At 38.9% G+C, this 25,863-nt stretch overlaps 1 protein-coding gene across 2 annotated transcripts in view; it reads right to left on the reverse strand.

The window, feature by feature from the left end:
• Positions 1–25,863, reverse strand: part of negr1 (neuronal growth regulator 1) — a 170,113-nt gene that overhangs the window by 61,344 nt on the left and 82,906 nt on the right. For both annotated transcript variants that reach the window (XM_063494801.1, XM_063494802.1), the window contains exon 4: positions 6,729–6,860. In XM_063494801.1, coding sequence (XP_063350871.1) covers positions 6,729–6,860 — 132 coding nt within the window. The remainder of the gene's footprint in view (positions 1–6,728; positions 6,861–25,863) is intronic.

Raw genomic sequence — 25,863 nt, forward strand, 5'->3', positions numbered from 1 at the left:
AACAAATTTGTTAAAAAAGAGAAAACGCAAATACTTTTTAGAAATCTGTCAAAAAACCCGTTAAAAAATAAAACTCACTGAATTCACTGAAATGTAATCAACATTTTTATTCCCGGCACACTGGACTTCTCTGAGAGCTCATTAATAAATCAAGCATAACATTCAACCATTAAAACTAATCTGTCTGTTCAGGAATGCAAGCAAATAACTAGTTTTACATCTTAATCAAAAATTCTAATGTGCCTTAAAACAGTAAATTTGAAAATAATGAACAACAACAATAATTACATTCTGTTTATAAAACCATAATTTTGAATAAAGAGCTTGCACATATTGGTGGATTAATCATTACAAAAACATTACAATAATTTTGGTAAATACCAATAATGTTAATTTAGGGCGTGATGACACAGTTTAATGACCATGATTGAGCAATAAGAAAAACACACGCTCCAGCTACACAACACAAAGTAAAAGCATATCAAGTGGCACCTGACCACGTGCATGCATGTGCCAATCACAGCTGTTTCCAGCACTGTGCAACTTGAACTTTCCTGGACTCGTATGACTCGATGACTGAAGCTATGTTAAAAGACAGACAGAGATCAAACTTCTAATGTCTGGCACAGCAGAGGGAGAAAATCTTGTCCCTCAAAGAAGATCATCATTGTTGTTGGAAATACTTCAGATTTAGCACAAGTTATCTCAACCGATTATAAATCGTATTCAAAGCGTTTTGTCTGCGCTGCTAAGGAACACAATTAACTTTTTCAGCTGCCTCAAAATACACCTTAAGAAACAGTATAATGAATGCATAAAGTGCAGGAAAAACAATGCAATGGTTGCTAACATAAATTAGAAAATAGTCAACTTAGCGGACACAGATGTGTTATCGCATCGCTGAGTTATTTTTCCCAAGCTTCAGCAGAAATTCAGAAGGATCTCACAGCAGTCGAGTACTTCTCTATAGCTTTATTTACATTCATGGTGGAGGTATAATGAATGGAGTGCCTTTATATTTAGCTTCTAAGAGATGTAGGTCAGGTGAATAAATGCATGATTTAAACGCATTATTTAATTAAATAAGCTAAAATTAACAGGAATGTGGCCCAATGTAAAAGCATGTAAAAGAGTCCTAAAAGAACCCTGCTGATTTCATTTTCTTAAGTTCATCTTAAGAAAATAAACGTAAAATAAATGAATAACTGACTCTATATCACCTCCTCGTGCTTCTTATTTCAGATAATAGCCAAATTGTACTTCTGCAAAACATCCCAATATCTGCAAAGTTGACATTTTCTGGGAAATTTTGTCCAAATTTTTTGAGTTAGGGTTAAAATCTTTATGTAAACATTTGTGCCACGCTATCAAATTCCCCCTAGATATTTCAAACAGCTTCAGATGAAGCAACTGAAACAGTGACGGGCAAATAAAACGTAGCACGACAAGACAGTTAGCTGTCTCCGTTTCTTCCGTGTGTGACTAAAGTTTGTGCAAACTGTCAAATCTCATCTTGCAACGTGATGATGTTCAAACCCTGTAGTCTCACTCGTTCAATAAGAGGAGCAGACACCTCTCTCTGGAGGAAAAAAACTCCCTAAACTAGAAAGCGAGGTCAAACACCTTTGATTGTTCGTCTTAAAAAAGAAACAGGTTTCTGTTATTGTTTTATCTGTAGCGTTAGTGATGGATGCCTTCAGTCTGCTACAAGGTGGCTTCATTAATTAATCAAACACCAGCTTTTTATCTCAGGCGGAGGTGTTCCACGGTGGTTTCCTTTTCATTCATCCCTCCGACTCAACCACCTAGATGTGATATTTATGCTTTTGAGTCACACTGTGCAGTGAGAATTTCAGCCAGTAACGGCACCCACCTGCAGTGAAGATGAATATGTAAATTTAAAAAAGTAGGTCAGAGATCAAATTTCATCAGGTAGAATCACAGCTGAAATATCCTTTCGCCAAGTAGGGTTTTTTAAGCCAATCTGATTCTAGTGCGACCTTATGGATGACTGCCATCGTTCAGGTTTAGATGATAAAAGTATTCAGTCGCCGTTCATTTATCGCCAGGCGCATAAAGGCAAGAAGCCCTCTCAGGCCATAATTTAATTAATGCTGCCACATGAAGGTAGGACATTTGAGCCTTAGAGAAATCCATGCTGGGGTTACATGTACTGGACTTAACACCCATTCAGTGACAATGCCTGCGAACGTCTGCCTCTAACTCCTCCTATCATAGAGAACCAAATGGCAGGCTTAGTAGCCCGGTGTTATTAAAACTGCAAATATGTTCGAGCTTAATTTTATTTTCATTACCTTGGTTTGCTTATTTTAATTAGTGGCCCTAATCTGCAATTAGCCCAGAGGTCAGCTATACCCACAGCTTTGAAAAAAGGCATTGTTTTGAACAAAATTGTCTGGACATGTATTTAATTAGACTGTTAACCCTTGAAATGTCAGTGTCACTCAATCCTATGCTGTCTTATTAGAATGATGAAGGAAAAAATACTATAGACTTCACTAACTGATGAATATGAATTCATTTCATTTAACTGCTGTTAGCAAGAAAAAAGAGGATCAGTGGTGATACCATAATGGGGTCAATGCACGCCACGATAGCCACTGTTAACAATATCGAACAATAACGCTGCGTCCTTTCTGTTACTCCACCTCTCATTTCTTTGTGTTTTGCTAAGAAGCTTTCTCGTCATTTCTTTAAGTAGTCTTCACAAATAGTTCAGCTTTTTGAAGGACATTCAAAGCTCTTATTTGGATGCTGGCTGCCTTTTGCTTTGTTCTTTGTCAAGATGATCAAAAATCCAGAGTTCAGGGGAGGCCAATCCATGATTTGTAATGTTCCATTGTGCGTTTTTCTTTTTTCTACTGCCAGTATTGTAAAAGGTATGCTTTGGCGACTTTGGCAGTGTGTTTGGGATCATTGTCATTCTGAAATTAAAGCTGCTGCCAATGAAATGGTTTCCAGATGGCATCGCAGGGTGGATCCAAATCTGTCTGTACGTTTCTGCATTCATAATTCTTTTAGTTTTGACATGATCCCCAACACCACTGGCAAAATGCAGCTCCAAACCAAACAGAGCCCCCACTGTGTTTTGCAGATGGCTGCAGACACCCACTTCTGACTATTTGAACCAAATATTAGTATTCATGACTCCATCAGACCTGTTGTCACTGATTTTCATTCTAGTTCTTGTGTAATTTGGCGAACCTCAGCTTCTCGCCCTGTTTCCCTTAAGAACATCTTCTTAGAAACACTTCTTAGAGTCAGGTGTGTTTTTTATGCTCGGATGATTCATAGATCAGTGTTGAGTGACTTAATAAACAAGCAAAAAGAATATTTGAATTTCTGAAATCTTTGGAAGAATAGTTCAAAGAAAGGTCAGATACAGAGACCCTTAGAGATAAGGGCTGTGTACTGTTTAAGTTAGAGAGTTAAACCGACACCTGCACAGTCTCCCAGGAGGGCCTTTACAAAATTAACAGGCTTCTTTTGTGAGACATACAGCTGTAAAACAGCTGTATGAGCACGTGTCCATACAGTGTAATATTTTTTAATAAAGTTAATTTCTTGCTTCTTGCTGCGTAATTATCCTCTCTTGTTTGAGTTTCCATGTCAGCTAATGTCTTTATCTTAATACAGATTTTAATACGCTCAGCCCCTCATCAATACCCCACACTCCTGGGTGCCTGGTGAATACAGCCTGATGTGTGACAGCAGAGCATGAATGATACAGTAGATTGGGACACAATCCAAATGCTTCTCTTTTTACTTCACAGGAGAAGTGTGCCAGTGAGGAGAGGAGGCAGTGAAGAGTGGCCACCAGCTGGCTAAAGCTCTGCCTGCTGTGGCCAAATCAGTCGCTCCAATGGACAACTTTAATTCATTCATTCTGCTTCCTTATCTTTAGAGATGAGCACATGTGTCACCAGTCACCATGCAGAGAGAAAAGGGAAGAGGCAACTTTGATGAAAAATACAAGCATGAAAAGCATACTGACAAAATGCTCTGAAAACAGACGCTGACTATTTGAAGCTACAGAGCACAAAATATTGAAGAACTTTTCAGTCCCATTTCAAGAAGCCGACAAACAAAGTCCTTCCTCTTTAACGTCAGCTGCATTTTTTGCTTCTTCTCTGTTACCTATTCAGCACCCTGAATGCTAAACAGCCGCAATAAAACACAGGACCTTTCGTGTGTGAAATGCTTGTGAGGCTAGAAAAGTCTGACAGTGTTTGCAGTAGCTCAAACAGCATGTAAATAATTATGAAATCCATTATTTATAACTAAAAGGGTAGCCCCAAAGATGTACAGCGCATGCTCAAACACTTATCAGACACCTTCTAGTCTTACTGCACACAAATTATGAATGAAAATGTGTATACATGTCACACAAGAGCTCTATCAGATATTTCATGTGTACGGCGGATGCCCATCAAACTGTCTCTCTAAATCAGTGCTGCAAAACCAATGGCCCGAGAGCCATAACGGGCCCAGCAAAATCTCTGAACTGGCCCACTTGATGGGTTTGCAGAATGTGAAACTTGCAAAAAAATCATAAATATTTTAGGTTTTTTGGGGGGTAAGATGCACCGCCATTGAGGTGTGACGATGCCAGCATTACAAGTCAGAATGTGTGAAAAGTTCAAAGCATTTCTCTAATATTTTGTTGGTGTTTGGTCAAAAAACACTGGAAATGCACAAAGGTTTTCTCTGTTCGCAGATCCACTTTGATCACTAAATGGTATTGCACATGTAAAGTGGAAAAACAAATCCACATGCTCATTTTTCTTAAGACAGCTCATGCAGGGTATGCCTCCTTTCCTAAATTACATGAAAGTTTTTTGTGTATTTTATATTAAGAGAAAGGGGCGACTGTGGAGCCTCTTCTTAATTGGTCATTCGGCAATGACTTTATAGCATCTGGATCTTTAATGATACTTCACCTAAATTTAAGGACTGCGTGCCACTTTATAAATGGTGATATTTTTCCCACTTCGCTAGCGCACAAAAAAACCCCTTTTAAGACCCATTGGATTATTTCAAAAATGAATTATCATCGACCTCACTGAAGGCTGTGTTACTTCATTCCTGAAAAGAAACACTTTGGAGATAATGGCTTTCAACTGACATCGACTCTAAAAATCTCATTTCAAAGTAATCGCTCAACATCCTCCTGCTGCTTTTGATAACACTGTCCAACAAACTGTCTCCTTTACATTTTTCATTTTTACAGCATATTCCATAAAGGTGTTGCAGTTAGGCTGGCTGCGTTACAAAAACTAATTATTCATTACCCTGAAGGCTGATGTAATGTGCGAGAGTTTTTGGTCCATACGTTTAACTCTTTTGTAATAGAGACACTTTCTATTTGTGAAGCGGAGCAACTCAATATCTGCTGTACTGAAGGATTATGTAAAATATCAGATCAAAGGGAAATTTATAAATAGTTCTCAGAAACCAATTTATACAATAAGATCAAAGGAGTCACAGACAGATATCTGGACCATTGTCGTCTGCGTTATAGATCAATAGCAACGAGTGAATCAATGGCAGAAGCAGCCTCAGATAACTGTCCAGCAGGCCTGAACACTTGACCAAATACAACACGCTCCCACCCCAACTATGGCTCGGGGGCTCAAACTGTGAAGACTTTGTCTGACAGCAAAGAAAAGTCTTCCTAATCAATTCACTCAGTTCGAATGCTAAGCCCACATAACCCCGCCGTCTCGGCTTAAAATTCAGCGTCTGACTATGACATGCCTTATCAATCACAGAGAACATCTCCTTTGTTCTGTACCATAAAGACACAGCCAGTTGTCAAAGCACTTTTCATCCTTGAACCCACGTCTCAGTAGAGCTATAAATAACTGGCCTCTGAAACTTCACTCAGACCCAGCTCATTAGAGCCAGGCATTACCCAGAAATAATGGCCACAATTCTTGGTTTTGTACCAAAGCGGGCATGAACACTGTCTTAATACATGGAGGTGGATACAGATGATATGCAGAAACAGATTAAAAATCGTTTTGAAAATGAATATAAAAAAGTACGTATCAATTTCTTAAAACCCGAATTAGAAAACTTGCATGATTAGCTTTCTGGATGCGACTCACTAACTGGGCCAAGACGAGCCTTTTTTCTTTCACTTCCCCCTCCCTCCCCATCACTCCCTCCCTCCCCACATCGCTGTCGATGAGTGCTTGATAAGCTTTTCCAAAAGTGAGATTTAGCAGAGGGCATCTATACAGAAACTTCAATGAATAACAGTGAAGCAAAGGAGCACTTCTGAAAGAAAAGGGAATGGCAATAATTGTCAAGCACCCAATTCTGCTTCTACTTACAAGTGGTGGTTTCTATGTGACCACGACAGCTAAAGCCCAGTATCATTCATTAATGCCCTGGCTCCTCATTACTGTCTCCTCACACTTTTGAAAGACTCATTACCTGCATAATGGAATAGTGCTTAGAACAGTCAGACCTTTCCTTAGTGTGAATTAATCATCTACATGCACCGACAAAAAGGGAATTCTCGCATTAAATATTAAGAAACTTCTTTAGCTCTCTACTTTCTCAAACTTCTGGATAGTATACTTTCTTGAAGTGCACCGTCAGGGACACGACGCTGGCATTGTTTCAAGCTTTCGTGGATCTGCGAGGCCGGTGCACAAAAAAACATGGGAACCCAAGGAAGAAGAAAGAGATGTACTTACAGTTGACTGTGACTTTTACTCTTTTGGTGTCGGGAGAGGCAATGTCATTTAAAGCGCTGCATTCGTAGTCTCCAGCCTGGTCCTTTGTGATCCCAGTGATGTTAAGATTTTCGCCACTGTCATACTTCCTGGCTGGAAATAGAAAAATAGAGGCAAACTACTTACCACCATGTCTTCCAGAATACAAACACGTACGCACATACGTAAGGCATTTTGTGCTGCCTGTGGTTAGTGCGTGGAAAGCCCTCATTTGTAGCAAATTATTTGTAAGTTTAAGTCTGAGTAGAAGATGCAATACAATTAGATATTGCATTGAACTCCTGATTACCTTCCTTGCATCCTAAAATAGCAGCGGACCAGCAGAGCATTGATCTATTTATATTGATACAGCGGTAGGTAATAATGGTGCATTCCCAGTCATCCGCTCATCGTTTGCTCAACCCCACGCAATGCAGTTAGAGCTGTCCCTGAAGACAGACAGATTTGATGGCTCAATGCACATGTCAGTGCTTTACTGGCATAACAACAGTAGCATAGCCCACTTTAAACATGCAAATCCACACAAAGATGTCCACTCAACACTCAAATTAAAATAGGCTAACAGAGATAGACTCACTTGGCTAATTTCTGATACTAGAAACTGCATTAATAATAACGCGGAGAAAAGTAGAGCGGCACAGAATAATATGGTTTCCAGAACAATTCGGATACAGCCATCAGGAATAAATACATTAGTGGCATGAATCTGGGAATTCTTAATCATTTTATATCTGAAAGATGTAAGCTGAAAGACAGAAAGGCAAAGCAGCAAATGCTGGAAAGTGTTCAAGGCTATGACACACTTTTAGCCAAAGCAAATGAATGTAAATGAAGTTTATCTCAGCCAACATTATGGGTAAGCCACTCATTGTTTTATTTAACGCTGTCGCTAGAATGAATAGTTGAGTCACTGATGGAAACAAAATTAATGAACAACTATTTTAATAACCAATTAATCATTGCCGCCATTTATTTAGCACTCATCTGGAACCTGTTTCTCAGTATGTGTGCTTATGTTTGTGCTTCTTTATGTATGAATACATCGTTTATATATAACCACAATTTCACTGGAAGATGAAATATGAAAATGACGACTCGGCTAATCGACACTGAAAATAGCATAATCTGAAGCTCTATTTAACATGTTAAACCGGCCACTTAAAACAGCATAATGGAAAAATCTGTCCAATTATTGATAATCACGGCCAATAAGCTCCAATTGACAGCAAAGGCACGTTCTATTTCGAGTAAAATCGTACCTATAAGACTGTTTAGATCATTTAGCTTGTGAGTGTGCGTGTAACAAATGGTTAAAATATCTCAGCAGGCTGCTCTGTGTACATATAAGAGAAACTGTGGTAGATTTTTCCCCAGACAACAATTAATTTCCAACCCAGTGGTGCTCAGTGTGAAATCTATTTATACAGAACCTTTCAGCCTGGTAATGGTGGTTTGGGATAGAAGATGTGTGGCCAGACTCAGAAGGCATGGGATTCAAACAGAGCACACAATCAAGTTAAACTGAGCACAGTGTACCATACAGAAAACCACAGAGATCTAACCCCGATTTAGCCAGATCTTATAAGAGAGGAGTCGGAATAAAGACAACTTATGTTTCAGAACAGCTGCCATTCGGTGCTGCCTGCAAGTGAGCTGGATTTTATATGTAATGCCACATTCTCCAACCCTGGTGGGCATTTTTTTTCTTTTTATCTGCAAACCACTGTGTCAAAAAACTTGAAACCGAAGGCACTGTCGACAATAAGCTTTCTTGTCTCTCCTCACACTGTCGTGGTGGCAACAATGAAGTCCAAGAGTATTGGCAAAGATATTGTAGCAACACAAACAACTGCAAAAAATAAATAAATAAATAAAGGGCCAGCGTTTGAGAAAACAATCCATAAATAAGCACTGAATGTGTCTGAAAAACCACACCAGTTAGTGTGCCAAGAGAGCACATGGATGGAGACATCACACAAAGGGCTCTAATTTTGTGGCGCTGGATGGTAAGCGGCTGAGACACAAGTGAAGAGGAATCTTCAGTGGGTGCACCGCTTTTGTTTCGTTTTTGACTTAATCCCACTAATGTGCGAGAGGGTGTGCAGCAGAGTGTGTCAATATAGTAATCAAATGGTGGAGAGCACGTCTGATGTAATGAAAATGTGATTTTGTCTAGACAAGGTTACAGTACCAGGATGCAATGCACAGTATTTCCATGTGCTATTAAATTTCTCATGTAAAGATTGCAAACTGGTTTTTATTCTAAATAACACACTGCCGTTTTCTAATTTCACTCGGGCATATCTCTCATAGCAAAAGATAAATAGCAATCCATTAGATTGAGAGACACGGTATGCTACAAAGTCACAATGTCAACAATATTACAAGGGAAGAGGCATTAGCTATTGAATATAAGCAGTGGGTGGCTTTCAGTAGTAAGCTAATCATCTAAGATAGCTTACATATTTGTGTGGCACCTTGGCCTGATGATACATGTACAGCTTGTATTTGAACAAAGAGATGAAATACACAAACTGAAGTCATTTTTAACTACATAGTATTGTTAATATTTCCATCTATCAAGTGGACTTACTGAACTGAAGCATAGCTATAACGTGACAATTGTTTTACTGGTCATATCGTGTATATTTCTTAGTATATTTTTTGATCGTTCTCAGCATTTGCATTTGGCAATTTGTTCAAAAGAATGAGAGCGTGCTTTTATGATGTGCACAAGTGACTAGATGATTTAACGAGCAGTTTTGATCATTTTCCGTTCTGATCTGAGAAATGCATCAAAGTCACCGAGAAAAGCTGTAATAGCGCAGTCATTTTAATTTAAATTTGAAAGAGTTTCAGAAGGCAGAGACAGACTGCACAGTTTTTAAGTTTTGTCAGCTCTGAAAACCCTTCCAACTGTCATTGTAATATAGAGTTAAAAATGATGCAATCTACCAATTAATTTGGGGCAGCTGAATCATAATAATTTCCCCATATATCCTAATTATCTGCTATCTGCTATCTGAGTTTACAGACTGCTTTATAGTATCTAATTGATCATAAAGAAGGCAGAATGTTGGTTTTTTTCATATAAAATTGCTTGCATGTGTGTTAGTATTACCCACATGACACCACTAAAACCAGGTATATTCATTAAAATGAATGTCTACTTGTTGCAAACACAGCTCTTGTGGATCATTACGGCCCATTAGCGGTTGCATTTTGGCTTGATGATTAGAGTTATCTGATGCTTGTTTTTTATTGTGAAGAACTCTGAGAGCTGCACTTTAGAATTGACCTATATAAATAAACTTAATTAACAACATATATACTATAAAGAAATGCAAGCTTCCATACTACAGAGACAGTAAAACACACCCTCCGGCTCTATGCTTGACCTCAACACTGCCCTTATTCCACAGCTTCGTTCATTGCATTTCACTATACTTGGTATTAAAGACACACAGGGCTTAGAAATCCACGGTATGCACTAGTGTCTTTAATAAGGCAATGAAATCAAAAGCAGTGACCCACAAGGCCAAGTACTGTTGCTACATATTACGAAATGCTGTAGTTTCCACAGGAAAGAGCTTTTTTCCACAATCACTCACTTCCCTGCCTCTACAGGAGGTCGATTACATTAGAACAAAAAAGAAAAAATGTTAAGCATGAAGCTTACATATTTTTCAATTCATTTACATTCAATTATGTAATTTATATAGCAACAAATCACAACAGTGACCCCCGAGGTGCTTCATATTGTAAGGTAAAGATCCTACAATAATACAGAGAAAGCCTCAACAATCAGATCACCCAACATCAGGAAGCACTCGGCAACAGTGGTAGTGAAAAACTCCCTTTTAACAGGAAGACACCTCTAGCACAGGGGTGGGCGACTCCAGGCCTCGAGGGCTGGTGTCCTGCAGGTTTTAGACGTGTCCTTGATCCAACACAGCTGATTCAAAGGCTAAATTACCTCCTCAACATGTCTTGAAGTTCTCCAGTGGCCTGCAGGACACCCGAGCCTTGGAGTTCGACACACGTGAACTAATCATTTGATTCAGGTGTGTTGACCCAGGGTGATAGCTAAAATCTGCAGGACACCGGGCACTTGAGGGCTGGAGTTGCCTACCCCTGCTCTAGCAGAACCAGGGTCAGGGATAGGAAGCCATCTGCCGTGACCAGCTGCGTGTAAAGGGAGGGAGACAGGACAAAAGACAATCATAAATCTACATATGAATCTGCAGTATAAAAATGCTGCAGATTGGTTTTTAAGGGTATGGAATAACACCTCAGCCTTTTAAGATCTTCTTTGCAAAAGTGTTGTACCTGTTTTCATAATCTGTCAACCACATTCTCTATAAATATATATTGTTTTTAAATAAACCTTTTTGATCATTGAAGTAAATATTTAAAAAAAAAAAAAAAGCACTTACAACACTTCAAAATTAAAATTGAAAACATAGGAAAGTGCTTTGTGTACCTGCAGTGCTGTATAGCTGGTTAGAGCGCAGTCTTTCTGCACATCCAGATGATGCTATCTTTTGACCCACAGGTTCCCATCCACACAACATTTATTTTCCTTTGCAGAACGGCACTGAAAGAATCTTTTGTCCCATCCAGTTACTGCAAGTTTCGCTGCGATGCTTTTTCCTTCTTTCTGCTATGGACTATTGTAAGAGTACAGCCTTTTTCCTTTCTTTTTTGCAGTGACGTGCGCTGTCAACAATTTACAGTATAAAACAATATAAAAGTGGAAATGTGAGTCTTTTACAGTCTCTTGCAATCAGTCTCTTATACAGAAATGTGTAACTTTGTTGAAACTGATATACGCCACACAGAAAAAAGTGCAGCTTTTTGCTCTTCAACAACTTTTTCAATTACTGTCTGCAAAACCTTACCTGCAGTCAACATCAGAAAATACTTGAAGAGCAAAATGTTGTATTGACAACGTGACTAATCATGACTGTAAACAATGATGTAAGGATACTTTACTTTGTTCACGGACAAAAGTATTTACATTTGAGAGATAAATTAAGGCTCTGATTGCTTGAATTGTTTGGAGAAATCTTGTAAACGCCGAGGATGATTTGTCTAGTATTAAATGAGGCTGTTGTAATCTGTCTCATGTCAGATTTTCCAATGCTACTAACAAGTGTAGCTTTCCTGGTAAGCAAATTGATGCAAAATGGGTCATCTATGCTTGGTTAGTCACATGATATAAAAAAAAAGTGTCTGACTTTCCGATGCCTCCAGTTAACCGCTTTGAAAAATGACGACCTCGCATTTATTTCAGTATTGACACAGCATAAATACAACCCACAGCGAGTTCAATATCACTGAACTGTGAGTACACAGAGCAGATAAAAGAGGCAGTGAAGACTTGGAGTGGAAAGATATGAGAGCAAATTGGAATCATTCACAACAGGAATGAGACATGATGTCAGTCTATATTTAATCATAGAATCCAGGTGAAACTGCAGTGGAAACTGCTGTGGCTTAATTATGGTAAATGGAAGGCAGTGTGACTGGTCACAGCTAGTGCATTACAGATGTAGTCAATTAATGTGATGATGGCTCAGTCCCAGTAAGTTCTATAGCCCCGCAAGCCCAATACCACCATCATCTTTAAGACTACATAGACTTAAAGGCCGGCAGGCTCGGCAGTGATTTACTGGAGCTTCATTTAATCAGTTCTGGAATAGCACCTTTTGTGCAGGTAAAATGTAAAAGAGTTGCAGACTAATGCACAAAGCAACACTCACATACGAATAGTGAAAAGAATAAAAATGCTACAAATTCAATTAAAAATACACAAAACAGATAAAAGCAAATAAAATTGATCTCAGCAGGCAGGGGCATGACTGAAAAAGGAAAAACAGCAGGAAAATGTACAGGGAGCAGATAAGGTCTGGAGCCCCTGTTAGTGGGCTGTCCACAGTTTTAGAGAATGTGTAATTATACTTAAAAGCATTAATGCTGGTAGGCAGCAAACTGGTGTCCATCCTAAATGATGGCACTAACTGGTCTCTGGCATTTACCAACCTGCTGGTTGTTTTGATTCAGGTACCCCTTCTATCAGGATTCGGAATCATCGGGAAAACAAAAAACTTAAACAGTCACAACTGAGCAGAACTCACACAAGGTTCAACACAGTCCAAATGAATATTGCATGCACACAACAACCAAACTGTTTTAAATGGGCAGCACATTGAAGTGCATTGTGAGCCACCCACATAATGCCATTCTGGCTTGCCGTGCGGTTACCATTAACAGTGCTTGCACCAGTGTGGTTGGGAATTGCTCTGCTTGAGTGGTACCAAGACAGTTAAATGCTGGGTTATTCTGGAACAGCCTACGTAGTTTGAGTTTCCAGATCAAATGCTACCAGCCCACACTGATTTCACCAGATGTCATCTGTCTTACTTTCCACCTTGCTGGTTTGGAACATCTGACCACAGAGAGGAGGCTGACTGTGAAACACTTGAGACCCTGCAGTGAAATGGCATTGATATACTAATAAAATAAAAATACATAATTATTTGAAACCACCAGCATTGCTGGTGCCAAATAGCGAGGGCAAAGACGTGCAATAAAAAAAATCGTGGGCGTGACCATCCGCTGAACACATACAAGCATCTTTGTGGGCTTCTGGAAAGGAAAAAAATCTTCACGCGCTTCAGCCTATAGAAGCGATCAAATGCTATCCATTTCACATGAGCAGATCACAATAATGAGAAACAGGTGTGAGTAATAATGTCTCCCACGCTCAACAGTACCCTTTAGTGATATACACAGGTGGCATGTAGGCTTCCAATTAAACTGACGGAGCTAAATATTCCAGTTTGCGAGTGTTCATAATGCTGCAGAAAATATGCAGCCTTGTGCTGATTCAATGTGAACATAATGACATCTCTGAAGTTATCAAATGCTAGCAAACCCGATCAGTCAAACCAAATGGAAAAGGATGGTCATTGCCACTGTTACATGAGTTTTCCCATGCCTAACAAATAGCAAACACTATCAGCCTTTTGTTGTGCTTATATATCCCACATCCCTGTCTTTGCTATTCATCTAACATTGTTTTTGGTGTACTTTGTTGTTTTCTTGTTGGATTTTCTGAGCTGCACAAAGACATGTTCCTACTACTGGATGTGAGCGGTCGCTTGAACAAGAATAAACTATTTAAAAACAAGATCAGTGTTAACCAAGGAATCAAAAGCTAAATGTTTATGAAAGCTAAATTCCTGAATCAGTTTCAAAGAGAAACACATCCAGCGCTCACAGTAATAGTTATCCAGCTAAAATCACATTAATCATTTCATACTATTCAGTCTGTAACACACATACACAAGACTGCAGTGGGAGTGGGAAGCTAAGAGATTCTTTATATAAGATGGTCCAATATTTTTACTGTCTAATAGTGACTCAGTTTACTAGACTGAGTATTACAACAAGGTCCATACCATAATGTTGATCAGTTTAATTCAGTTCAATTCTAGGCCTACACTATCACGCAGCAGAAGTTGAGCAGTAGAGGTGTTCATCATTTGAAGTAGAGCATCAAGTTAATTTTGCTTATTTGCAGCAAATCTTTTTGGTACCATCGATGTTAAGATTTCACTCATTTGGGGTGACCAGGATGGACGAAATTAGAAATGAGAATAAAAGAAGGACAACTTGGCTTAAGCAGTTGGGAGACAAAGTTGGCAATATCTTAAAGGGATATTCAAAAAAATAAGATATAGCACCACAGGAACCTAGTCAGCATATATACTGAGACTGGAACTCCTCTGGAAGTAAAGAGGGCAGGATACACATGGAAGATGGTAACTAGTGAAGCTGTCTCCTTATAGCTCTGCCCCGACTCGCTGATAAGAAAGACTCATGTATGGAAGTACTTTGAGGTTAAGGTGAATGACTGATTTGCAAAAGGTAATATGCAAGCATTGCTAGATCACAGGACGAAATACTTCCATTTCAGTGAAGATTTTCTATTATATTATTTTTTCTAATATACAACAATAATTATGAAGTGTTATGTATTTTTATGGATTTCTTAAATGTTCTTTCACCAACCTACGAAGCAATGTTCCAACCACATCACACCAAACACAGCCTGAGTTGCCAGCAGGTACAGTATGAAGACTTTTATACTTCTACTACTATTTACAAAAGAACATTAACAATATTACAGAACATTAAGAATGAGGCTTACTCTCTGTTCCTGCTGCCAAATGAATTTTCACACCAAAGCCACATTATCTTGTGAATCTGTAATAAAAGTGATCATTTGCGTGAAATGACTGGAATATTTTGTAGTAAGAGAAGCAAAAGAGCAGATAAACAAAATAAAATCACATGAAAATAAACAACACATTGTCTAAGATTAAGACCACTGTAGCACAAAGTTGCAGCGGGCATTTACGGGAAGATTTGCTGCTTTCCCCCCAACATCATTCACATGATAACTTCAGCAGATGTGGACTTACAGTTGAACAAAATATTAATGCAGATCCTTCAGAAACAAATGGACAAATTTCAGATTTAAAAATCAGATTACGCTGCAGTGTATTAGTAAATGAACTCCAATATATTATTTCCATGCAGGATCCACTTGCACCAGGTTGCAAATTGTGTTTCTATTGATTAAACCAAGAAGAGGGCTTTTCAAAGGTCAGAGAGGCCATTAGGCAGGTATCCCATCCTTGATATATATTTTGAAGATCATTTTATGTCCACTGCTCAACTAATAGACAACACAGAAATAAAACAATATATCCAAGCTCTACCGTTGGTGTAAGTAATGTAAAACTATCAAGGGACCCAACATAAGTTGCATGTGAGCGCATGGTGAGAGATATTCGAGAAACTGACAGAGGCCTCTCTCATCTGAGGGAGATGTCACTCCAAGCAAATTAAAGAAATCACAGCAAGGTTAATTCCGTATTCAGTGCCAATCCTGGCTAAGTGCCGATGCGGTAAGCAATTTCCCACATTGTGTAGGGGAGCTGAGGGTACGCTTCCTTCAGGGCTGCAATACACAGATAGGGCAGGCATCGCTGAAGAATCCATTATAGCATAGAGCAGCATTTTCTACATCAATTTATCCTTTAAACTCGTGAAAATGGAGAACAACCCACGCTGCTACATTGTGCACTGGTGCCTTCTGGCCCCGACTCAAGGTGTGGGCCAGAAGTAGGGGTAGAATCACACCGTGTGCAGGGCTTGTCTGAAAAACAGGCTGTTAGTCTACCTTGATACGTAACCCCTACCCTGCTCCCTGGCTGTCAATCTGAGGCCGTTAAAATCCAGAGAGTGGAACTGGGCCAAAGGAGCCTTAAGTCATGTCTGATTGGATGTGCTGCCACCTCCGTGACCCGTAGAATTACCTCACCGTTACTTTCTGTGCTGACATATTTAGCCAAATGCGCTGAAGGCAGTGAAACACAATTTCAGGTGCTGGACTGGTTATTGGTTATTGGAGTGTGTGATTACACAATAGTTAGACAATGCTGAGAGTAACATACATCATTCAGAAAATGAGCAACGAGACAAACAGAGTGGTCTCGGGAGAAAAACAAAATTAGTTTTACAGAGAAAAATCTTTTATTTATTTAGTGAATTAGCAGATTTGTATTCTGCTTGTGGCCAGGACGAGTGTGTTCACACACAGATATACATGTGCGTGCTCATGTGCATTACTTGTACACTGTGTGTGTAAGTTCTTTGTGAAGAAATAACTGAGTCTCGAGTCCCCCTTGTTGAACTGTAGCTGGTGGTAGTCTGCTTAGCAGAGCTTTCACGGCAGAAGAAAGAGCACAGTGGAAGAAAAGTGCTAAACTGCTAGTGTTTCCCACACAGATTGTATTTGGATAGGCCACCCAGGTATAAAAACGATTGCCCGGGAAGTAAAGTCTGCGTATGGGAAACGATGATTAGGCTCCAACAATTTGCAGAAGTTAATAAAATGTACCACAGAACAGCACAATTAAGAGATTTATTTGTTTACTTAATACGGCCTGGTAAGTTGTGCGTGTTCTACTAGATGAATCCTTTTATCACAGAGGATTTAGGTTAAAAATAATAAACACTTTTTACTTTACAATTAAACCGGAACAAGCTGTAGTGTCCTGTTGTGTGGAGTCCATACCACAGCTAAACTGCTTATTGTTTAATTAGCTGTCTCTGTCACTGCAGAACGTGGGACTGAATCAATCTGTCGAGCTTGGCACACACGGACACTTAACAATGAAATGAGTATGTTAATATAAGGATAGAAAAAAAGATCATATTTTACATATTTATTAAGAATGGATGGCTTTTATGAGATGTGACTAAAATGTAAATTCAAAAGTAACAAATGCAGATGTCTGTTCATAAATAGACACAAGGTAATCACAGTGACATAGTAATCCAATTTGAAAGAATCACTGAATACAAATGATCTCACCAACGGCATCTGGGTTTGAAAAAAGAAAGGGTCAATTAGGGTGTGCAGTATACTACAGTGTACATACAGTACAAGGCTAATTTTCAAAAAGGCTCATTTTCAGAGTTTAAAACAAAAGAAAAACAACAACTCTGGGAGCATTCTAGGGGCTAAGAATGTGATAAATTCTTCTGAGCTTCAGTTAGTCAGTTAACTGACTGAAAAAAGGATAAATATATAACTGATTAATCATCTAGATTCATCTAAGATAGAAAGCCAACATTCTCTGGTTCCAACCTCAATTCAATTTTATTTATCGACCTCAATAATATATTGGCGTTTTTTTTCTGGTTTTCTCAGGCTTTTGCATCTATAAACTCGACATGTTTTTGCTAATCTATTAACTGAGACGAAAATAATACACTAATCAGTAAAGAAAATGGTCAGTCTTAGTATATTAAAAGGCACTGCTTATATGTGGCTTTCAACTACATGTACCATTAAATAAAGTAGTAGTGTGTAACAGTAGCATATGCACCATGGCAAACAATCTACTAGTCATCGTGTTAGGGCCACTACAATAAACCACGAGCCCATTGAGCACGTCTTTAGTTAGCAACACTCAGTTCAACAGCTGAATGGGGAAGTGTTAGACACGGCTCCTGCTGCTGATACGTGAAATTTGAAATGCAGTGCCTAGCTCTTTATCTTTCACCTCCCATCGTGTTTAAAGCATGCCCAAATGTCAGCCCTTGAACTGCAGATCAGTTCAATGCAAACTATGACAAAAGAAACCCGGTGCTGAATGAGAGATCCCAGGTGAGCAGACCGACAAACACCTGCTAAGCCTTCCTTAAAGAGCTGCCAAATTTCAGCGTGACATGACAGGCACAACTCGAGGTACGCAGCAGTGATATAAAGTCAAGTTTGAACAATTCATCACACTATTACATGCTAGAAAAACACTACAGCACATGCTATAAAGTCCCGTTAGATCTAGTTTTAACAGGCTGCAGTACTCACAACATAGTAAGTTGTGGCTGCAGAGCGGACCTGGGCAGAGGAAATCCCATTGGCCACAACCGGCCTTTGGCTGTCTCTGAGCGGCCCGTACGAGGTCAATGGAAAATTAGGAAATACAATACTACGAAATACATTTGAAAATGAACCCAGAATGGACATTGGTATTGGTATTTTCCCACCAGACCGTGCTGTCAAAATCAATAATAAAAATGTAACACATTGTTGATGTTGTTACTAAAACAGTAAACAGTGGCAAGGGGACAGGAGTCAGTTTGTTGCTCTTTTGAAGGAGCATGAGACCGAACATGGTGACATAGGCTACAACGTAGCTGACAGATGGCTTAGCTAAAGGGCTAAAATGAGCTGGGGACCTGAGAGCAGAAATTCAAGAGTTTTGTGGGAAGAAAATTGAGGAATTTGTAAAACTTGAGCTTGCTGTCAATGTCACTGTTCTTCACATTTACACCCCAGACAATGAACCTGACTATTTTACACTTACTTAAGCCTAAAACAGACTACTTCTTGTTCTCTTAAACTCTTAATGTCATGGTCCTGAGTCTGCCGACTCAGTGTTTTGTGTTTCTTTATGCTTTTGCTTATTCTGATTATGTATTCCGTTATGATTTGCCATTTGTTAGGTTTCTATTCTGTGCCTGCCCTGGTCCCACTTCTGTGTTCCCTCTGTCTGTCTATGGTGTCACACTGTCTGCTTGTGAATCTGTCTGTTTAGTTCAGTGTCATGTCTGGTTCTCGGTGTCTGAGTTTCCTGTTTTATTCTGAAGGTCTCCGTCTCATGTGAGTGTGTTCAGTTTACGTTTCCCCTGTCCCGTCAGCTCTGATTTCTCCCAGGTGTGTTGCCCTCCTGTCTCTCATCCCCTGATTACTGCTGTGTGTATTTAAGCCCTGTGTGTTCTCCTGCCTGTTGCCGGTTCGTCTGTGTTCCACGGTGTTCTGTTCCTCTGTCTGCGGCTCTCTGCCCCGCACCCCGTTTCTTATGATCTCAGGTTTGTCATTTAGTTTTCCCAGTCTAGGTTTTTCCAGTCATTTGTCATACCTCACTGCCTGTTCTGTCACTCCACTACTTGTAAATAAACGTCACTAGTATCATCAGTCTACTGCCTACATTTTGGGTCCTTTCTCCCTCCAACACCACACGGCTCGCCTCGGCAGCCGTGTCACTTAAACTACAAGCAAACAAGCAAAGACCGCTCTGTATGAAGTTAAAAATCTAAAATTTTGCAAAAACATGCACATTTTGTTCACAATTGTTTTTGGCAATGTTGATTAATAATGGTAAAATATTGGTACTATTACTATTCCTTCATTTGTAACATCTACTCAGTTGCAGCAGAGAGATAAAATTAATATTGAGCAAAATTAAATTCTGCTATTGGCGAGCCTCCACAACAGTCCCAATTTCTCATGTGGCCCTTTGGGAAAATCGGAGGATGGAGGATGCGGCTACCTGTTTCTTTACAGTGTGTCATGGAGAGATCATGCACTTACACTAAATGAAAAGGCAGAGCACATATAGAATTGATAAATGTACAGTAGTAGCAGGGGAAGAGAGAGAAAAACGGTCCCAACTGAGTCCTATCATGAGAAACAATCAAATATGCGTTCTAGTATTCTAGTCAGCCTTTTCAAAGGTCACACTTCTATCCCATGGATTCAAATCTCAATGGAAAAGGCTTATCAAAGCAATTTTCCCAGCCATCCAGCCATCCACACAACCAAACCAGATTGAAACAGACTACATTAAAGGCTTTTTCACCCCACTTTCTGTGACCTATGAAAGAATGGTGGAGAAACAGCACCAGATTCCATATATAGGTAATACCCTGACAAGCAGCCATGCTGCCCCAATCTATCATGAGATTAGCAATAAAGTGGGTAAGTCAAGAGCTAAATTAGCAAAGACAGAGTTGCTTCCGGAAATACTGCAATGACATTTCCTGCCAAAAATCTTTCACTCGATTTAAACACACAAGTTGATTCAAAACAGTGTTTTAATGACACTTAAAGCCCAGGGTACAAAGCCGAAAGCTGATCAAACTGATACACACTAAAATAAGCATTTTGCCACTATGTTTCTGTTTTTACTGAACTGCAGCCCTGAATTAGTTGGGGAGAAATCCTTGCTCAAGGGCACATCAACAGTGCTTGATAAGAGCAAGGGAAGCATGAAACATCTAGCTTTCACCAAAGGATAGAGGGCATGCTTTTTAGTTATAAGCACCCTTATCATGCAGCAGTCCTCACAACCTCCTAAGGACTTCACTGTTAAGCACAATTTTCTCATGGCTAATTAAGCTATTACAGAAAAACAATGAGTCTTTAAAAACATTAAAGTCCACACATATTTGTTCTTCTCATAGCATGTCAACAATAATGATCAGTGTTTTTCAAGTGCCTGCTTCAGCTCTCTCTAATGAAGAACATGCACTGACTTTATATGAACCGATTCTGAGCCAAATTATCATCTCAATAAACTGTTTATGGCCACACTTCACTGGATTCACAAAGTTTATTATTAGCTTGCACTTTGCTGGTTGGCAGGAAGGGGACAGAGGGGAAAAAATGCAAACACAAAACAGTCAGAGTGGGAATAGGAACCTGACAGTCAGTCAGAGCAATTTATCATTCTGTCAAACTTCACTGACTGCTGCAGCAGAACCATCTACAGTGCAAAAAAAATATCTGCCCACTACTCCAAAATGACTGAGTGTTGAGGAGAGGAAGGCCAGAAAACTATACCTGACATGTAGAAGTGTTTGTCATTTAACACACCTGCTTGGCTTTACGTCAATGAGGTAGCTAAAATAGCAAGAAATGGCAAGAAATTTGTCCTGCATCTGTAACAATCAAACATAACAGATTAACTATTAGTGTGATTTGTAAAACATGTGCTTTAACAGTTAAAACACATTAAGTTTTTTCTTTTTTTTCCCACCAGCTCTATCTACTTATAAACGAGTTCAGGATGGTCACTAGCTAACCAGTATACTTCCAGGTAGTGCTGGGCGATATGGAAAAAATATTTATCACGATATGAATTATTTTATATCACGATAACGATATATATCACGATATACCACCTGACCTGTGGTCATCTGGAAAGTATGCAGTCTGTAAACAGCGAGTGAAGAGGGTGCAGTCTTTGTTTTGAGTTACCATAAAGCATGTCGCAAATCCGGGTGCACGTAAAGCAGCACCATGTCGCAAAACCACAAGACGGAGTTTCTTTGTGAAAAATATCATTTTTTTATACTTTATTTTCTCTTGCATAAAGTTAAGGGTATGTATAGTGAGAAGACAACACTAATATATTTGCCACAGGCTATATAACCTTTTAAGACCTACCATAGAACCAAGTCCGCCAGAGCTTATCTTTACATTTTACATGCTGTAGTGCCATTTGTGGGAGCATTTCAAGTTGCTATACATCAAAACAACCATTATAGCCCAAATTTTAATAATATGTATGCATTAAGTCCATAGTAACTACATAAATTGCAAAAAAGTGCAATAAACTACAAAAAAATTTAAAATTGTTTTTTGGTTTTTTTTTAACATATATTTCTAGTTAGAAAAATTTAAGAGGCTTATCCCTCAAAACTGTAATTACAAAAAAGTTGCACAAAATAGTTTCCAACCACGAGAAATTTATTTTGAGTGTGTTCATAGTTTTATGTTTGAGATACACAAATTTTTATATACTACAGGAAAAATGAAAATAAATATTATAATGCAAATTTGCAAAAAAACAGCATGTGCATCAAAATAAACTATTTCCAACAGTGTAATTTGACTTCTAAGCATAAAGTCAAACATGACTTTTAAAAACACCAAAATAGGCTTTGAAAGTAAAAAAAACCCTACATTTTCCGCGAAAATGACGTCACTTCTGGTTTCGGACAGGTAATGGTGGACATGTGATAGGTGCGCTGACTTATATTCCAAAGTGGGAAGTGTTATGAACAGCTGATCGGATCGGCAAAGCGTGTTTCTGGAATATTATGTTTTTGTTGCTGCAAGTGCTTTTTATGCAATTTTTGCAAAGCTATATGTGGAAGGAAACCGTGACCTAGGGCAAGCTAATGGAATAAGATGTAAGTACAACTCCTCCGGTTTCATATGCAAAAAAAATTATTGCGCTAGCTTACGTGGTTCCAGTTCTACAGGGATTTAAAAATATTTAGGCAAAACGGAGTGTGCCCTCTCCGACCGGTTGTAAAGGGTTAATGATATATTTTATGTAATAATTTATAAAATTAGGGTTAGAAACGATAGAAACGATAGAAGACAAATGGCACGATAGACACTTTTCTATCGTCCACACGATATATATCGTCATATCGCCCAGCACTACTTCCAGGGTTGTTCCTGTCCCAGTATAGTCCTAAACATGGCAGGAAACATAATCATCGTGAAATGAGTCCATGTTGCATTGCTTGATGGAAATGTATTCCTATTACTGTTATTTGTGACTTTTATTAAATAAATTAGTTTACACACAAATTCAACAAAACACAGTGATGTGGAAAAGAAAACAAAATGCATCATTATCAAAATTATACATGAGTTATAGGATAAAAATAAACAACTATGCAGTTAAAAAAAAAGTTTTAAAACTGTCCCTGGTCTCCAAAAAATGTCAAGGTTTTTTTTGTTTGTTTGTTTGTTTGTTTGTTTTTTATGAGGGAGAGCTGGCTCTTTACAGTCAAATAACCTTATTTAACAGGACATACTAGAATATGTTTCTGTGCTTTATTGATCAAAAACGCACTTGTTATTTATACTTTACATTGCTGCAGCAGACAGTTTCACCCTCTGTCAGAACTCCCTTTTCTGCTCCTCGGAAGCTTCAGTTTGAACAGTAGTTACGAACATAACCAACATGGATCGCTAAAGAACGCTAACAACATGGTACAATATAACAATAAACTTTAGCGACCTGCGACTTTCTCACTGAGAAGTTATTGCACATGTTAGTAAAGCCCAAATGGATAAATAAACTAATTAGCAATATAATGCAAACTCCTTTATAATGATCCTGCAGCGTCTGTGGAATCACACTGCAGCTCCAAATTGGTAATTAATTTCCTCTGCTACCCAAAATAACTCTTGTTTACAAGCAGCTAACCTGCTGCAACTGTCTCAGCAATAATCCTTGCATTCAGTTTTTTAATGTTTCTACAGTATTATGTAACACAGCATGCATGTACATACTGCAAATAATAGTTGGTGTGATGATCACTGCAGTGAGAAGCATAGCAAATGTAAGGGCAAGGTATGGTGTGCTGCATCATTACAGTAACTTTAATGCTAATTTACCAAGATCAAATGACCTGATTACCGATGTATGCCATCTATAATCCAGATCCCTTCCCAGACGCCTTAACCCCCACTCACATGAGTCACATGATATGGTGGGGTTCACCTGAAACCTTGGCTGATTGTGACCCACACCCGTTTTCACACCTTGGCTCGTGTGATTAGGCAGAGGATCAATAGGGGGTCCATGACCCTCTTAGGGACACTCCCAATAGGGCTTAAAATCTGGGACTCTCCACCAATTACTCTTAGAACTGAAGAAGCTTGTCAGATGAAACATCTTCAAGAAACTTAAAGAAGACCAAATGCGTTTCTTTCCGAGCTCCTTAGACTTCGACAAAGAAGCAAAGCAGAACCATGACAAGACATGATGCCACTGTCAAAAATGTGGGATTTAAGCCATTTACCGTTGTTACCAACGCTGTGGCCATAAAAAACTCCCTCAGACAGCTCTCCATGAACCTGGTTCTTTACAATGAAGTGCCTTGAGCTGACTGTTGTTGTGATTTGGCATTACATAAATAAGTTTGAATTAAACTGAACAGCTGTATTTGCCACCACGCACATCTGATGCATATGAGGCTCACTGCCCACTTCATTGAGACTACTGCACTTCATGTTCCTTTTGGTACCACTGGAGAAGAAGCAATTATAGTCTAGATTTAGTTTTTGAGATTTTATTTTGCACTGACGGCTTTTTTATGTTTTTGTAGCTGATCATAGAATTTTAGTTTTCAAGTTTGTTTGTGTTCTTCTGTAAAACTTGAATCTCTTCAGTTTCAGTTTATTAGATGTACTCGTGTTGTTTATTTAAAATGTAGTTGAACATTGTTGTCATGAATATATATGAACTTTAAGCTTGTCAGACACAGTGACTGGATTGTCATATATATCCATAATGACTGACATTAAAAATGTTGTGATAAGACGTTTTTCCATATTGCCAAGTCCTAACTAAATCTTGCCAAGCATAATTCACAAAAGATTGATTTTTTTTATTACTGTATTTTTTATGTGTGTGCTGCATATTTGTACCTCTTTTTTTTTTTTTTTTCTTTTTTTTTTTTTACAAGCATGCTATCTATTCACAAAGTCTCTTAAATAAGCCTCTTGGTTGGAAAGAAATCCCCCAACAGTCCCCAAAGTTGCCCACAAAATGTTCCCAAGTAAAAAGAGTGATTGTTGTGATCATTTCAACACGTGCCAAGGCTTACTTTACATGTCTAGGCCCCCATCTGTCTCATTTTATAAATGACTTAACAGAGCTGTAGTTTTGACTATATTTATACCCTGGAAGTAATTACCTTATATGTGCAGAATTCATGAATCAATTTGCAATTACAGTCCCAGCACTGTTAGTTTTTAAAGTCTGCTGCTATTTGACAGATCATTCACAAATGAGGTAAATATTCCCATATGCTCTGACAGCACATTCAAATTGGCCATGCACTGGTTAAAGCATGCTCTGCATATCCAAGGGATTTAATGGAATTCCATCGATAGGTAATTAGCCTATTACAACCTTTCAGTTGTACCACATCCTTTGGTCAAATCACCCTTACTAGAACTGACTCAAAGATCCCATGGCAAACGGCTTCTTTTCTGATGTGCTGGGAGACAGTCTGTGATTACATTTAGTCCTGGGCCCTTTCATTTGACCAGCATATCATTTCTTCCCTGGCATACTTCAAAGTGTGGACACTTCAAAGTAGAATGAGTGACTGCCACTCGGACTCTGAGGATGGCTCTTTTGATCATCCTCTGAAAACTCCTCTAATGCAATCAGGGCAAGCACGCCAGAGAGAAGGATTTGACAGCCATAAGATAAATGCAGTAATCCTCATAGCTATCAGATAAGCACAGCATGCTCTAATCCATTAATATGAAAATGAGGGAGGACTCAAAGTGGCTGGGTGGGGGCTTCGGAGCAACAGTTAAACACTTTGGAATAAGTCTTCAAAGGAAGGATTCAGAATTTAAACTATTTAATGATCTATGTGTGTGTGTGTGTGTGTGTGTGTGTGTGTGTGTGTGTGTGTGTGTGTGTGTGTGTGTGTGTGTGTGTGTGTGTGTGTGCGCGCGCCCAGGATAACAGCTTCCTACATCATAACACTAAATTATTTTGTTAATGCACTTACAAGGTGTAAGAGCAAATCTGATGTCTACCTGCAGTGATGTGAGTTAGTCTTCCAGCAACACTTGAGTAACCATCAACCTGCTTGTATAGCAGTCCTCAGTTTTAACCTCTGCATCCTGTTTTATTACATTTGACCCTGAGTTTCTGTTTATGCTCTCCTGTTATTA

This window comes from Pelmatolapia mariae, linkage group LG15, assembly GCF_036321145.2.
Source record: "Pelmatolapia mariae isolate MD_Pm_ZW linkage group LG15, Pm_UMD_F_2, whole genome shotgun sequence".
NCBI lineage: Eukaryota > Metazoa > Chordata > Actinopteri > Cichliformes > Cichlidae > Pelmatolapia > Pelmatolapia mariae.